A 17,154-nucleotide genomic window follows, 5' to 3' on the forward strand; every position below is an offset into this window, starting at 1 on the left:
TAAATACCTAATGCCCTCATCAGTTCACAGACTTCTGTAGATTAAGTAGAAGAATGCTTAACACTTCTGTATGGATGTGCTGGGGCAATAAATTCTGCTCTGGGGCATTTAAATGGACATCCGTATACTTACAAAATTTCTGCTGATTTCCTACAGATAAGGGTGCAATGATTAACTCAAATTTATTTCTCATGCAAATTCTGGGCCATTATGTATTCGTAGTTTACTTGTCAAAACAAAATGCAATAAATGGATCGCTGGTGCCACATATGTAATATTTTATTGTACTTTGAGACTATGATTTGTCAGAAAAAAAAAATTGCAGTCATACCTTTGCAGCAATGCGACACTCCATAACTCTGATATTAAAATGAGCTGTTGCAGCTTTATTCATTTCTTTGCAACTGTTTGCAATCACGAAAACAGCTCCATTTGGAACCTTAACATTGGTGGCACGGAGTGGGTTGAATTCAATCAACTTGGCCTATGAAAATAATTTATAGACATGAAACTGGCAAGGCCATTCAATATGACATTTCAAAATCACCCATACATAGCCTCGAGTTACATAACAACAATTATCATCTTCACCCCAAATATTTGCAGCTCAATGTTATTTTGACAGTTAATAGTACTAATCCCTTTACCTTCAAAATGTTTTAATTCCAAATTAAATGGGTTAAGATTAAAAGACTTGTTCTGGAGCTGCTCCGGCCTATGGTCAGGCCACACTTAGATCCCCTCCAGTTCGCCTACCAGCCCCGACTAGGAGTTGAGGATGCCATCGTCTTCCTGCTGAACCATGTCTACGCCCACCTGGACAAGCCAGCGAGCACTGTGAGGGTCATGTTTTTTGACTTCTCCAGTGTGTTCAACACCATCCGCCCTGCTCTGCTGGGGCAGAAGCTGACAGTGTTGCAGGTGGATGCTTCCCTAGTATCATGGATTCTTGATTACCTGATTGGCAGACCACAGTACGCGTGCTTGCAACTCTGTGTGTCCGACAGAGTGATCAGCAGCACTGGAGCTCCACAGGGGACTGTCTTGTCTCCCTTTCTCTTCACCATTTACACCTCAGACTTCAACTACTGCACAGAGTCTTGTCATCTTCAGAAGTTTTCCGATGACTCTGCCATAGTTGGATGCATCAGCAAGGGAGATGAGGCTGGGTACAGGGCTACGGTAGGAAACTTTGTCACATGGTGTGAGCAGAATTATCTGCAGCTTAATGTGAAAAAGACTAAGGAGCTGGTGGTAGACCTGAGGAGAGCTAAGTTATCAGTGACCCCTGTTTCCATCCAGGGTGTCAGTGTGGACATGGTGGAGGATTACAAATACCTGGGGATACGAACTGACAATAAACTGGACTAGTCAAAGAACACTGAGGCTGTCTACAAGAAGGGTCAGAGCCAGGAGACTGAGGTCCTTTAACATCTGCCAGACGATGCTGAGGATGTTCTATGAGTCTGTGGTGGCCAGTGCTATCATGTTTGCTGTTGCGTGCTGGGGCAACAGGCTGAGGGTGGCAGACACCAACAGAATCAACAAACTCATTCGTAAGGCCAGTGATGTTGTGGGGATAGAACTGGACTCTCTCACGGTGTGTCTGAAAAGAGCATGCTGTCTAAGTTACATGCCATCTTGGTCAATGTCTCCCATCCACTACATAATGTACTGGGTGGGCACAGGAGTACATTCAGCCAGAGACTCATTCCACCGAGATGCAGCACCGAGCGTCATAGGAAGTCATTCGTGCCTGCGGCCATCAAACTTTACAACTCCTCCCTTGGAGGGTCAGACACCCTGAGCCAATAGGCTGGTCCTGGACTTATTTCATAATTTACTGGCATAATTTACATATTACTATTTAACTATTTATGGTTCTATTACTATTTATTATTTATGGAGCAACTGTAATGAAAACCAATTTCCCCTGGGATTAATAAAGTATGACTATGACTAAGACAGTAGGAACAGAAAATGAGGAAAGAAATTCTCACACAGCGGCTCTCAGTCAGTCATTCAGAAGGTGGATGGGAATAAGACCAGCAAAGCTGCTTTCATTAGAGAAAAGGAAATGGAGATTTCATAGAGATGTTTAGGAATATGAAGAGATGTGACAATAGAAATAGGCCACTTGACATGAGCATTAATGCAGGCATATTCATAAATGATTTTGTGAAGTGAGGAAGAATATTCTAAAAATAAATACAGAGAGCTATGGAGTTACAAACTGACGGTGATTGAAGCAAAGACCAAGTCAGCATTTAAATTAGAAGGGATGCTGAAAGAAAAGGGTATAATGTAATGTCAAGTAGCCTCCCAAGTCACTCTGAAAACTCATACATTCAGAGTAAACAGTTCAGTTAGGTCGGGATCAAAAGAAACCAAAAGTACAGTATGAGTTGGCATTTTTAGTAGAACACAGGATGGAAAAAAAAAGTGTTTGGCAAATTTTGGCAGAACTGGGAAAAATGTTTTATTCTCCACATGTCCCTGTTCTTTTGAATCGGAGTAAGAATATGGACAGAGAACAGATGTATTCTGAGGATCCTGGCATTCATGGGTCTTACAAATATTCTTAAATTTTCAGTTGACCCAATGTTCCATCCCATGTGATTTAAATAATATGTTCCAAGATCACACTCTGCATGAACCTCAATTATAAGCACAAAAGAAATGTACCATGATTGCTTGGGTTGTAGATCGGAATACTTTCCGTTGAAAGCATTTCCAACTGTTTTAAAACTTGCCAAATCTTTTACAATAGAGTAATTGAGGCTGCAGAAACATTTCTATAGAAAATATTCCTATTGTATACCATCTGAGGTAAGTATACATCAGTCATTCAGTGATGGCATTGGAATTGCATAAATCAATAATTTGCAGGTTATAGTCAAAAATTAATGCACATTCCAACAAAAGGAAAACTAATCACTAAAATTAAACTGCAATTTAATGCAAACTTGCGAGACTTGATCAGTGCTTAAAAATTTAATTTTAAAACAAATTCTGCTCAGCAAGATGTTAAAAGATGATAGTCTGTTAGTGTGATCTTGACGTACATTGTCTAATGACTGATCATGTTTCATCCTGAGCTCTAGTGTATTCATTCTATCTTCTAGAGATAAACACTTCAAAAAACAGTGTCTATTCTCCAAATCTAACAAACAATCACATCTTATTGTTTATTCAACACAGACAGGACACCCTCAATAGATGAGCATGATAACCCAAAATCTTTGTACCTCAGGTAGTATACGGAGGCTTTGGTCTGTTTTGTAAATAACTAAAATGGGTCTATAACTTCAATCATTTACTTCATTTTCTGTGCTTGCTACACAGAGAGAAAAAGAATAATCATTAACTTTTCCAATTATATGAAGACATTTATAAATTTTATGAACAACATTAGACTTTTTTAAACCATTGCTTCAGCCAAATCATTTCATACTGGTTCATGGCATCAAGACACAATTCAATCCATCTAGCTAAACAATTACCAGCTTGACAACCATGAACCTTCTATGTAAATTTCACAAAGAGTATTACTAAAAACTTTTTGAAAATGAATTTCACTTGTTCTATTTGAATATAATAATAGAGCTGCTGGTGCTATAACCCACTGCTCTATTCAAATATATATGCTGTTCAGATGAATATAACATCTCAGGATGCTTCCACACACTGGTGCTACATTTTGAGGAATAATAGATCTAGAATTTTCCAAACTCATATTTTTATCTTTTCTCAATATAGTGAAAACATTGTTCACAGTCCAACCCCAAGATACAAGTATGATTCACTCAATATCTTGAAGATATTGAGCCGGATCTGGGCCATACCCTCCAAATATCCGGACCTGCCTCTCGTTTTTTTTGCACTACCTTACTTTCCATTTTTCTATTTTCTATTTATGATTTATAATTTAAATATTTAATATGTACTAATTTTTACTATTTTTAATATTTTAATATTTAATTTTTGTAATCCAGGGAGCGGGAAGTGCAGAATCAAGTATCGCTGTGATGATTGTACATTCTAGTATCAGTTGTTTGGTGAAAATAAAGTATAAAGTATAAAGATATTAGTATATGTTGGGAGAAATCAATTAGTTGAAATGCCGCATATCTCTGAAGATGGTGGCATAGGATCTCCTGACTTTTCAATAATATGAATGAGGCTGAGTAACTTTAACCACAGAAGTAACTTGCCATTATCAAGTGGCCAGATCACCATTCACAGCCTGACCTGCTTGTAAAACTGCTGTTAAACTAAGGTCTTCATAAAGCTAACAAAAGGTGCAGCTGCAGGGCTGGTGGGGCCAGTTGCATTGAATGTGATCTGGACCATTGCTATTTTGGTTTTTAAATATTTTGTATTATTTTTAATGCAACATTAAAACAAGTTTCAAATATTATTTTCACTTGCTTATGTTTGGGATTTAGGTTTTGCTGATAAAGTCAGTATTATCTGAGGCATTAGTGGCATGCCATTTTCTTCAACTTCCTGCTGAAAGCTGTTCCAACAAGAGTTCCAAATTTACACTTAATACAGCTGAAAGTAATATATTTTATGTACAGGTCATGATGGTAACCTGCAGATGGTGTGCATTTTAATATTTCCAACTTCATAGTAGAGAACCCAGGCTTGGCAAACATTGTTGTTGTATAACCAACAATGTGTGAAAAGCTTTAGAGAATATACATGCTGTATCCATGGTACGATGGTGATGGAGGGAATGAATATTCATGATGGTATATGGGGTACAACATTCCCTCTAATATTTTTTTTTACAGCTGTGCAGACCAACCATTTCTCTGAGCAGGAAATTTTTACATGGCCCGAACTGTTGCGGCGCTTTAATATTAACATTCTATAAAAGAAATTTCCAGCTGCACAGCAAGAAAGGCTACGTGCGTGGGAGCGTTTTAGTCACTGCGCGGCTACACACCCATGCAACTTAGAGGGACAACGGTGAAGTGGCTAACATATGGGCTGCTTTGTCCTAAATGGTGTTAAACTTCTGGAGTGCTGTTTCAGTTGCACCCATTCAAGCAAGAGGACAAACAAGAGAAAACTTGCAGGTGCCAGAGATCCATGCAACACACACAAAATGCTGGAGGAACTCAACAGGCCAAGCAGCATCCTTGGAAAAGAGTACAGTCGATATTTCGGGCCCAGCCCCTTCAGCAGGGTTGGAGAAAAAAAGGATGAGTAGCAGAGTTAAAAGGTGGGGGGAGAGGAGGGAGAAACATAAGGTGATAGGTGAAACTGGGAGGGGGAAGAGTGGTCAAGAGCTGGGAAGTTGATTGGTGAAAGAGATACAGGGCTGGAGAAGGGGGAATCTAAAATAGAAGAGGATGGAAGACCATGGAAAAAAGGAGGAAGGAGCACCATAGAGAGGTGATGCAGTCAAGAAGATAAGGTGAGAGAGGGAAAAGGGGATGGGGAATGGCGAAGAAGAGGGGAGGGTCCACTACCAGAAGTTTGAGAAATCAATGTTGATGCCATCAGGTTAGAGGCTACCCAGACAGAACATAAGGTGTTGTTCCTCCAACCTGCGTGTGCCCTCATCACGACAGGATGAATAGACATATAAGAACGGGAATGGGAAGTGGAATTAAAATGGGTGGCCACTGGGAGATCCCACTTTTTCTGGCCCAAAACATTGGACTGTACTCTTTTCCATAGATGCTGCCTGGCCTGCTGAGTTCTTCGAGCAATCTGTGTGTCAAGCAAGTGGACAAGAGCCTTCACCACCCTCCATCAGCTTGCACCATAACCCTTTGTACCATTCAGTATCTGTTGGCCTTCAACCCGTCACAAACATTCCCTTTATTCTAGCCATACCTCTTCCACCTTTGGCACTATAACATTATTTGATTTCAAACTTTTCCTGGTCGTAACAAGAGGTCATCAATACAAAACATTAACTCTGTTTCATTCTCTCTGCAGATGCTTCTGAACTACTGAACACTTCCAGTATTTTCTGTTTTTATTTCAGATTTCTCAAATTTAACCTGCTGGCCTTCATCAGTTAGTTTTGAATATAGGAGTTGGAACATCATATTGTAGTTGTACAATTCATTGCTAAGGCCACACTTGGTGAACTATACACAGTTTCTGTCACCTTGTTATAGGAACGATGTGGTTAAATTGGGAAAGGTGCACAAATTTTTCACAAGGATGTACAAAGGACTGTAAGGCCTGAGGAAGATGTTGGTTGGGCTAGGTCTTTATTCCTTGTAAGGTAGGAGAATGAGGAGTAACCTTACAGAAAGAAATTATCAGAGAAACTTATAAGGTGGTTGGCTAACAGACTTTTCCCTAGTGTAGCTGAATCCAAAACTAGAGGGCATACATTTAGGTTGAGAGGGAAAAACTTTAAAAGGGACCCAAGGAGCAACAACTTCTTGCAAAGGGCGTTATATAAATGAAATCAGCTGTTAAAGGAAGTGGTTATGGTAGGTATAACAATATCATTTAAGAAGCACTTAGTTAGATACATGGAGAGATGGAGCTTACTAGGATATGTGTTGAACTCAGGAAATTGGGACTAACAGGATGGGCACTGTGGTTGGCATGGACTTTTTGGGATGAAGGGCCTCTATCCAATCTGTATTGCTCTATAACTACAACTCTATCTGCAGTTTCTTACGTTTTGAAGTAAACACTCAGAATTAAAGAATTGTATAGGCTTCTCAGTTCACCATGTCCCCACCGACCTGTATTAATCTTATTTTCCTGCAGCTTCCTCATAGCCTTCCATGCCTATGTAATTCAAATCTCGAGGATGGGATTAATACAGGTGTGGCCCAATTCATAAACGTTTCTTAAATAATTGCTTCCACCACTCTCTCACATATTTAAACTTGCTTCTGATGTCTGTAGTAAATAGTGGAAAGTCTTTGTGATGGCAAGAGGCAAGTTGCTTGTTGAAGGCAACTCAACATCCAATCTGTTCTTGTAGGCACTTTATTTTCATGACTAGTCTTGTTATAAATAAATGATGACTGGCAGAATTTTGATGTTGAAGAATTCTACAACTGTAATCTCATTTAATATCAAGAATAGGTGGTTAGACTCTCATGTTGGAGATGGCCAATGCCTGGAATGAATGATTCTTTACACTTATTAGTTGATTCTAAACTTTTACATTGATCTTGTTACATTTTAATTGCTTCACTTGCTGAGGAGTTGAAACTGAAATTGAACTTGGTGCAGTCACCATCAAACATCCTCACTTTTGACAAGATAATAAAAGGAAGCATGATAAACAGACTATTGTAATAATTTCATGCAAGTAATGAAGTGCCTCAAAATTTGAAATAAAATAATTACCATTCCCTTTTCTGCCAAGAATGAAATAGATTGGTCCATACCCCCACCTTCAGTTCCAATGTAGTGCTCACATCTTGCACAAATTTCTGCAAGTTCCATCTACATATAAATTGCAAAGGATAATTAAACAAGCAGTGTGCAAATCAGTCAACAATGAAAAATTAATACTTACTTGCATAGGAATAAACTACTGATTGATCAGACTTGTAATCAGTCCCAATTCAAAGGTTACTTATTTTTCAGTAGATCTCGAAGTGATGTATTTGCTTTTTCCATCATGATTTGTGCAGTTTATTAATTAAAAGGGAGCACAGAAGGAGGTGAAGTGGAATTGTTGGATTTACCAAAGTGGAAAAACACAATTTGTAATGAAATGGAGGTACTGTATTGCAATAAAATAAGCAGTCCATTCAATACAAATGCAAACTAACTTGCAAACTTTACAGATTTGTTAGAATAGTTGAAGGAATGTACCGGCAGAATAAAAGATTATATAGCAAAAATGAATATTCAATTTTCTGAAAATGAAAGAGTTAATGCAATGATTAGATGTGTAATTCACAATTTTAAATCAAATAAAAACAAAAATTCAAATAATAAACCATTCAGAATAACAACAGACTAGATACATATTGTGAAGATAAATGATTTGGGGATTTGGTGGAACAATGCAATGTCACATTATCACTTTGTAGAACTACTTCAAATCCAGGTCAAAATATAGCTTTGAACTATGGGCTTTAAGTTCTGCAAAATAGATGGGTAGATTCTAACTTTTTATTGAGTTTGGACCACAACTTGAATTTCTGACCACATTGCAAAGCGATCACAAAATATACTCATTTAAAAGTAGTATTATACCTATTTCTTCTTCACTGCGATCTTATTAGGCATTCTGAAGACAAATTATTTCCACTTGGGTTTTATGGATTCTGTGATAGCTATGAGGCCAATGTGGGAACGATAAATTCTTCCATGAATGGGAAAGGTGGTGGGAGCTGTTTCAGTTAGACTATCATACAACATGGAAGCAGGCTATTCTGCCCACCATCCGCAGCAATCAGTGGGAACCCATCGGATTTAATCCCATGCTCTATCCATGCTTGACCCATAGCCTTAGGATTACAGAAGCATACAGCACAGATAAACCTCTTTTTGGCCCACTTCATCCATGTATTGCCTATCTACACTCAACCCATCTGCCCACATTAGACTCGTATCCTTATGCCTTTCATGTCCAAGTACTGTCCAAATGCCTTTTAAATGTTAAAATTGTATCTGACTCCACTGCCCTTTCCTCTTTTGGCACGTTTTTTGTTGAATCTGCTTCTTTTCAGGTAGTGCATTCCTAATCATAACAACTTGCTGTTGGGAAACCATCCCATTTACCATCTCTAGTTTCCTCACCTTTGTCCTGATCTGTTATAGGTAAAGAATTAGTCAAAAAATATTCTACAATATCAGTGAAAGCATTTACTCCCTGTTTGACAGTATAGTACTATGTCGGTACCATTCCTCCCACAATTGAGCAGGACCTCCATGATTTGTAATACCTGACAGAGAGCTTGGAAATTAATGATTTGGAAATGAGAATACTGATTAAAGCAACATACATCAAAGTTGCTGGTGAACGCAGCAGGCCAGGCAGCATCTCTAGGAAGAGGTACAGTCGACGTTTCAGGCCGAGACCCTTCGTCAGGACACCTGACTAGCAAGTAGAATCACACCACTGACGAAAAGGATAATGGGATGAAACTCAAGACAGACATTACTACTTCATGAATGCTATCAAGCTCTTAAACTCTTAAGGCAGTAAAACTCCAATAATCCATAATCTGACTATACAGAAATCCTGCCGGTTCAGTATCCGGTTCATAAGTGACAATTTTAGGCTCCCTTGAAAATCACTGAGGCCCCTGTTCCAAGGGTCCCTGAAAGGCAACAGGGAACTAGTTCCTGTACACTGTTTGCACTAACCATGTTCACTGGAAAATTGATTATAATACTTTACAATATCTAATAAATGTGAATTGTAAGTATATGGAACATTAGTAAGTTAAAGTTTATTATCATATAGTACATGAATACTGGGACCAAGGTTCACAACACACTACATATAACTCACACACAATTCAAAGTACTATTTATTTATTTAGTGACACAGCGTGAAGTAGGCCCTTTCGGCCCTTCATGCCACATTGCCCCAGCAACCCCGGACAAACCCAATTAACTCTAACCTAATCATGGGACAACTTACAATGACCAATTATGTCTTTGGACTGTGGGAGGAAAACAGAGGACCCGGAGAAAATCCATGCATTCCACAGGCAGGACAAAGGGACTCCTTACTGAACAGCACTGGAATTAAACTCTGGAACACCCCAAGCTGTAATAGTACTGTGCTAACTGCTACACTACCATAGTGCCACAAATAAATTACAAGTAATAAAATATATTCCAGAAGATTGATTATTCAGCACAAGGTGCACTTAAATAACATTTAATTTTCTGGAAACTCTACCAATCTGGACCAAGCATATCACATTACTGGACCTTTACTGCAGTATTACATTGGCAGATTTCATTGCCCCATTTTATTCTTTCATAATGATGACAAGTTGTCATCTGTATATTCAAAGTTATTTTTCAATTCCATCAACAACAGATTACACCCATAGTCATCTCCAGTTAGATCTATGGGACAATTCTGTGGAATGCACTTAACATTGTAAAGCACAGTGTTTTCTGTTTCATCCAGGAAATTGTTTATCAGAAACTAATTAGCTATGTTTATTTCCTTAGTTCCACTGATATTTAGTATTCTGCAACAAACTCTTAATTCCGTGGTAAGTTCCATGACTGCTTATTTTCTGAAACCGTATGTGATCCTTGCTATGCAGGTACACTTGACTAAAATCATTAGTGATGACTTTTCCCCACTCAAATCAGCATGTATTAACCTCAAAACAATGGCTCAGCTGTTGCTGTATTTCACTAGCTGATCTACAGTGAAGCTGCATTAATATCACAAAATTTGAAACATCAGCATTTGTCCAAGTGTAAAAATCCCAAAATTGCTGACATATTTCTGATTGCTCTATGTATTCCACGTGGTGTTCATTGGTACTTCACAATCATTTTGGATCCCGTCCCACACTGGAGTTCTTTCAGGATCATGAGCCCATTTATCAGAATACAGATTTCACATATGCAAAGAAGAAAGGGCAAACGAGCAAACGGTGTTACTTCCTAAATAAAAATACATTCGATTGCTCTAATGTTGTAACTTTAAATGTTATTTTAAAGATATTTTAAAGAAAAGCTTCTACATATTTTGATCATTTGATTTTTAGGTGTTGAACATTTTTACACGTTTGGGACAGTCATGAGCACTGTAAAATAAAGGCTCAGAAGATCTCATCAATCGTGTCAGATGATATTTGTCTAGCAAGTTCTTCTTACAAGGTATTGAATGCAAGTACAGTTGAGTACTCATTCACAATTTTGTTTTTTTAATTCTTTTGTAAGTGGTGGGCATTTTACTTTGCGCATTCTTATTTTAACTGAGTGGCATAGTTGGCTATTTCAGATAGTATTCCAGCATATGTCTGTGGTTGACAAATTACACATAGCCCAGATTGAAAGGACCCCGGATTCGCTTCCATAAAGGTTGCAAGTTTTTTATAACAACTTAATAGTCATCATTACTGACATATTCCCAGCATCTTCAGCATTTACTTCTATATAGTCATTATTGATGACATCTTTGAGCTCAGATTTCCTTTCTAAACTAATTAAACTGAAATTCTCTTACTGTGGATTAGAATCTGTGTCACTGTAATATTAGTCCAGAAGAACAGTCATTGACTAACGTGGATTGCAACGATTCCAACAATATATGTGTACAGGCAAAGTATACTGTACATTTCATTTAGTATTTTAAATATTATCTCATTGTTTGGAAAGAGTTCTGGCGAGTCAATATTAAGTTGAATTCAAATGAAATACTGTGACCAGTTTAGTTCAATATTAAAATGCATTTCTCTGGGGCTATCAACTTGCCAAGGCTTTCTCACCAGTAAGAATGACCGCTGAATACAGAGATGAACTCTCTCCTAGTGCAGTAGATTCCTTAGCTAATTAGCCAAAAAAACAGGGCCACCCACTGTTTTGGAATCAGTCACATATAATTGCATTATAATACAATTTTCCTCATGACTGTGCATGTTTGCAGAGCAAAACCTAAGTGTAACCAACATTACTGAGATACGTGGACAATCTAAGGGAACAAAGCAGAGGGTTCCACATTGAAACCATAAGCAGATATTTTATATTTATTGCTTTTATAAAACACCCTATTATGCAGTAACTAAAACAAAAAAATTCTGACTTTATATTATAAAGCATGAAAGGAAGCACAAGAAATCAAAGACATGTAAAGAATTCCCATAGGCCACAGCTGCACATTAATTTGAACAGTTTCCATTGCAGCACTAAACTTAAAGAAACCACTCAATAACATTTATTAGAAGTCAATACTTTGTAAATAAATCAAGGACACACAATTCAGTTAATCATTTTCTTTCAAATGATATTCAGTCTGATAATTATGTAACACACATCAAAGTTACTGGTGAACGCAGCAGGCCAGGCAGCATCTCTAGGAAGAGGTGCAGTCGACGTTTCAGGCCGAGACCCTTCGTCAGGACTAACTGAAGGAAGAGTGAGTAAGGGATTTGAAAGTTGGAGGGGGAGGGGGAGATCCAAAATGATAGGAGAAGACAGGACGGGGAGGGATGGAGCCAAGAGCTGGACAGGTGATAGGCAAAAGGGGATACGAGAGGATCATGGTACAGGAGGTCCGGGAAGAAAGACAAGGGGGGGGGGGGACCCAGAGGATGGGCAAGAGGTATATTCAGAGGGACAGAGGGAGAAAAAGGAGAGTGAGAGAAAGAATGTGTGCATAAAAATAAGTAACAGATGAGGTATGAGGGGAAGGTGGGGCCTAGCGGAAGTTAGAGAAGTCGATGTTCATGCCATCAGGTTGGAGGCTACCCAGACGGAATATAAGGTGTTGTTCCTCCAACCTGAGTGTGGCTTCATCTTTACAGTAGAGGAGGCCGTGGATAGACATGTCAGAATGGGAATGGGATGTGGAATTAAAATGTGTGGCCACTGGGAGATCCTGCGTTCTCTGGCGGACAGAGCGTAGATGTTCAGCAAAGCAGTCTCCCAGTCTGCATCGGGTCTCGCCAATATATAAAAGGCCACATCGGGAGCACCGGGCGCAGTATATCACCCCAGTCGACTCACAGGTGAAGTGTTGCCTCACCTGGAAGGACTGTTTGGGGCCCTGAATGGTGGAAAGGGAGGAAGTGTAAGGGCATGTGTAGCACTTGTTCCGCTTACACGGATAAGTGCCGGGTGGAGATCAGTAGGGAGGGATGGGGGGGACGAATGGACAAGGGAGTTGTGTAGGGAGCGATCCCTGCGGAATGCAGGGGGGGGGGGGGAGGGAAAGATGTGCTTAGTGGTGGGATCCCGTTGGAGGTGGCGGAAGTTACGGAGAATAATATGTTGGACCCGGAGGCTGGTGGGGTGGTAGGTGAGGACCAGGGGAACCCTATTCCTAGTGGGGTGGCGGGAGGATGGAGTGAGAGCAGGTGTACGTGAAATGGGGGAGATGCGTTTAAGAGCAGAGTTGATAGTGGAGGAAGGGAAGTCCCTTTCTTTAAAAAAGGAAGACATTTCCCTCGTCCTAGAATGAAAAGCCTCATCCTGAGAGCAGATGCGGCGGAGACGGAAGAATTGCGAGAAGGGGATGGCGTTTCTGTAAGAGACAGGGTGAGAAGAGGAATAGTCCAGATAGCTGTGAGAGTCAGTAGGCTTATAGTAGACATCAGTGGATAAGCTGTCTCCAGAGACAGAGACAGAAAGATCTAGAAAAGGGAGGGAGGTGTTGGAAATGGACCAGGTAAACTTGAGGGCAGGGTGAAAGTTGGAGGCAAAGTTAATAAAGTCAACGAGTTCTGCATGCGTGCAGGAAGCAGCGCCAATGCAGTCGTCGATGTAGCGAAGGAAAAGTGGGGGACAGATACCAGAATAGGCACAGAACATAGATTGTTCCACAAACCCAACAAAAAGGCAGGCATAGCTTGGACCCATACGGGTGCCCATAGCTACACCTTTAGTTTGGAGGAAGTGGGAGGAGCCAAAGGAGAAATTATTAAGATAATTATGTAGATTTTATTCTTCTGCTCTAATCTTAATTTTATAATATGCTTTTCATAATTATGGCACATTAAAATAATTATTGATCATAACAAGGCTGTATTACATTATATTATCACCATAAATTGTATAAGGGGCAAATATTAAGCATTTGCGAATCAGTATCCCAGTTTGATATGACTGCATCGGAGATGCAATTCAAACTTTTCAACATACAATCTCCAAATGGCTGAAAAATTACCAACTATACCTAAATCTCAGCAAATGTCAAATGGCCTAATGCTTAATATAAGGGTGAAGATAGATTAAATATTGTAATATTCAAGAGATTACAAAAGATAGGTTTAGATAAATACATAAAAAACATTGTAAATAAGAGAAAAAAGGATTTAGGTTCAGAACTTTAATGTTACTTTTTATGCCAAACCTGAATTTCTGAATTTTCCAAATAATGTACCAAATGACTTGCAATGAAGCACTAGATGCAAAAAGGGCATAGGTTCAGTACTCAGAGTATGATGAAAGAGTTTATCTCAGTTATATGGCAATAGAGATATGACTGACCTTTGGGGCAGAAACTAGAAAAATAACTGGCATATAACTTTACATTAACAGAAAATTTGACGGACAAATGGGTAGAACTCAGGGAATGTCACTGACAGAATAAAACCAAAGGAGTCAATATGGCAGTTAGGATCAGATTATGCCTCTTTATCTATGATTTATATTGTCAATGTTAGAACTGTGTTCCTTATGCAGAACTGCATGTTCACCAAGATGGAGTATAGAAAAAGAGAAACTGAACTAAAATCACAGAGTTGACTGGCAGATTTTGGTAATTCTAACGCAGACAGAATGAAAGAAAGAGCAAATTACCTAATGATGGAGAAGTCAATTCTGAGTCCAGAAGGCTTGCAAGATGCCCAGGTGAAATGTTTCTCAGTCTTGGGTTGGCCTTGCTGTAATAGTTCAGAAGGCAGATAGGACAGAGCGGTGGTGGGATTAAGGTGGGAGGCAACAAAAATTCAGGATAATTTCTGTGACTGAATGCTGCTGTTCCGCAGTGTGATTATCTAATCTGGATTTGGATCCTTCAAAGCAGGGGGGACTGCATTGTGAGCAGTGAATGCAGTACACTGGAAGAGCAAGTTGTTTACCTGGAAACTTGATTACCCGGAAAAACTGGGTCACTGGGTGGTGGGATAAGAAGAGGTGAAAAGGACAATTGTTGCATTTCCTTCACCTTTTCTCTTCCCTCTGCCACCAAAATTAAATACTCTTGATGAAAACAACAGAAGATGTTAGTTACACTAAATTTAACCATGTTTTAGTTTAATACCAGTAGCACCAAAGGAGATAAAAATTCATTCTTGCCATTTATATCCTTTCCCATTACAATGAAGAAAAATTCTCAGATACTGTTTCCACAATGTTCCATTATATCTAAATTAAACACTTAATGAAAATGGCTTATTTCACACTTCCCATTATAACATTCAATGTCTATGCTATTAGAAACAAACTCTTGATAATTGGCCAAAATACGTTGACATTTTTTATTGCTAGCTTAGAACAGATTCTATGCCTATCTCAAAGCATTACATGAAGAAACAGGCAACATAAGCCCGACTGAAGTGTTAAAATGAAATAGGTGAGATGGTGATATGAACAGTTACTAGATTTAACATCTCAGATGGTTTATGAATCATGGTTCTTTGAATGAAACTTCAGAGATCATGAGTTCATAACCAATGCTAATATTTTGACAAGCAATGGTTGGTTTACATAGGAAATGAAATATTTGTGGAGGGCACATTTCTACTGTGGGAGCTTGGAATGTGTCTTATGTGTATAGAATGTCTATAATTTTAGCCTCGACGATCCTCTAAGATACCTCTTCAAAAAAACTCAATCAAATTCATAACGCACAATTTTTCATGCACAAAGCCATACTGTCTATCCCTAATTAGTTTTTGCCTTTCCAAATGCAGATAGATTCTGTCTCTCAGCAACCCCTCCAGTAACTTTCCCACCACTGAAAGCATAGATTGTATAATTCAAATTAAGATAAGATAGTTCTGGGTATATGTGTACCTCTTGCAACCACTGGAAGAAACTGAGAGAAGGTAGAGGGGAATATTTATTTTCTGTCCGGTAAGATTTAAGAGCGCTCTGCCATTGGGATAGGTGCTGTGGCCTCATCTTTTTAGAAATGTATAAATAACTTGAATGAAGGTACCAAGTTGTGCTGTTAAATTTATTGATGACACAAAGATAGGTATGGAAATGAAGCTGTAAAGAAGGCATGAGGGGGCTACTAAAGGTACAGGGCTAAGTGAACAGACAAAGACATGGCGAATGGAGTACAATGCAGAAAAATGTAAAAACTACATACCGTGAGAAGAATTTTAAAGAACATATTATCTCAAAAGCGTGCAAATGTAGAACCTTGAATTGCAAATGGACGTGGGGCCGGGGGGTGCCTAGCACACAATTCACAAAAGGCTAATATGAAGGTACAGCAAAAAAATTTAAAAGGAGTTTGCCTGTCTGTAGGAAGAATTGCATACAACAGTAGGGAGGTAATGTTTCAGTTATAAGCAGCATTGCTATGTACAGTATAATCACATCAGAATGATGTAAAGAAGGTAAAAGCTGTTCAAGGCTTACTTCACTGATATTCAAATGGATGAATTGTCTTATGAACAATGGTTGGATAGCTAGGTTAGCTAGGTTTGCATCTACTCGAGTTTAAAAATGTGACTTGAATGATAGAAAAGATCCTTTTTAGATTAGTTGCACGGTGGTTTTTTGGGGTTTTTTTTGGGATTTTTCTTCTCTTTACTGATATGTATGGAAAATTAGTATACTATTATATTACCTTGTTATTTTATAGCTAAACTGCACTGTTTGTACTAACTTTTTTTGTGTATTAATATCTCTTGCAAATATATATTGCAACAATGTATTAGTGTCTACATGGTTTACTTTTTGTGTACTAATTTAATAAAAAGATTTAAAAAGAAAGAAAAGATCCTCAGTTGTCTTGTTTTAGTGGTGATGGAAAGGATACTTCCTCTTGTAGGAGATTCTAGAACAAGCAATTAGGATGACAAATAGTAAAATCAGAATCATGTTTAATCTACCAGCATCTGTTGTGAAATTTGTATGTTACGTGACAACAGTACATAAGAATAAAAATTTTGAAACATACATACATATTTTATATGTAAACACACACACATATATATGTACATGCACACGCAGTGCCTATAAAAGTATTCACCCCACCCCACTCCCCCCACCCCCCGGAAGTTTTCATTTTTTGCTTTACAACATTGAATCACAGTGGATTTAATTTGGCTTTTCTGACACTGATCAATTGAAAAAGACTCTATTGAGTCAAAGTGAAAACAGATCTTTACATAGTGATCTAAATTAATTACAAATATAAAACACAAAATAATTGTTTGCACAAGTATTCAAGCCCTATAATATGCCTCACCAAATCATCACTGGTGTAGCCAATTGGTTTCAGAAGTCACATATTCTTTAAATGGAAATGACCGTGTACAGTCA

The 17,154-nt window shown here is 38.6% G+C and overlaps 1 protein-coding gene across 3 annotated transcripts in view; it reads right to left on the reverse strand.

Moving 5' to 3' along the window:
- galk2 (galactokinase 2) overlaps positions 1 to 17,154 on the reverse strand; it is a 120,339-nt gene that overhangs the window by 36,789 nt on the left and 66,396 nt on the right. For all 3 annotated transcript variants that reach the window (XM_072278248.1, XM_072278249.1, XM_072278247.1), the window contains 2 exons: positions 7,345 to 7,443; positions 332 to 484 (listed from right to left, as the gene is read on the reverse strand). In XM_072278248.1, the coding sequence (XP_072134349.1) occupies positions 332 to 484; positions 7,345 to 7,443 (252 nt within the window). The remainder of the gene's footprint in view (positions 1 to 331; positions 485 to 7,344; positions 7,444 to 17,154) is intronic.

This window comes from Mobula birostris, chromosome 14 (assembly GCF_030028105.1).
Source record: "Mobula birostris isolate sMobBir1 chromosome 14, sMobBir1.hap1, whole genome shotgun sequence".
Taxonomy (NCBI): Eukaryota; Metazoa; Chordata; class Chondrichthyes; order Myliobatiformes; family Myliobatidae; genus Mobula; species Mobula birostris.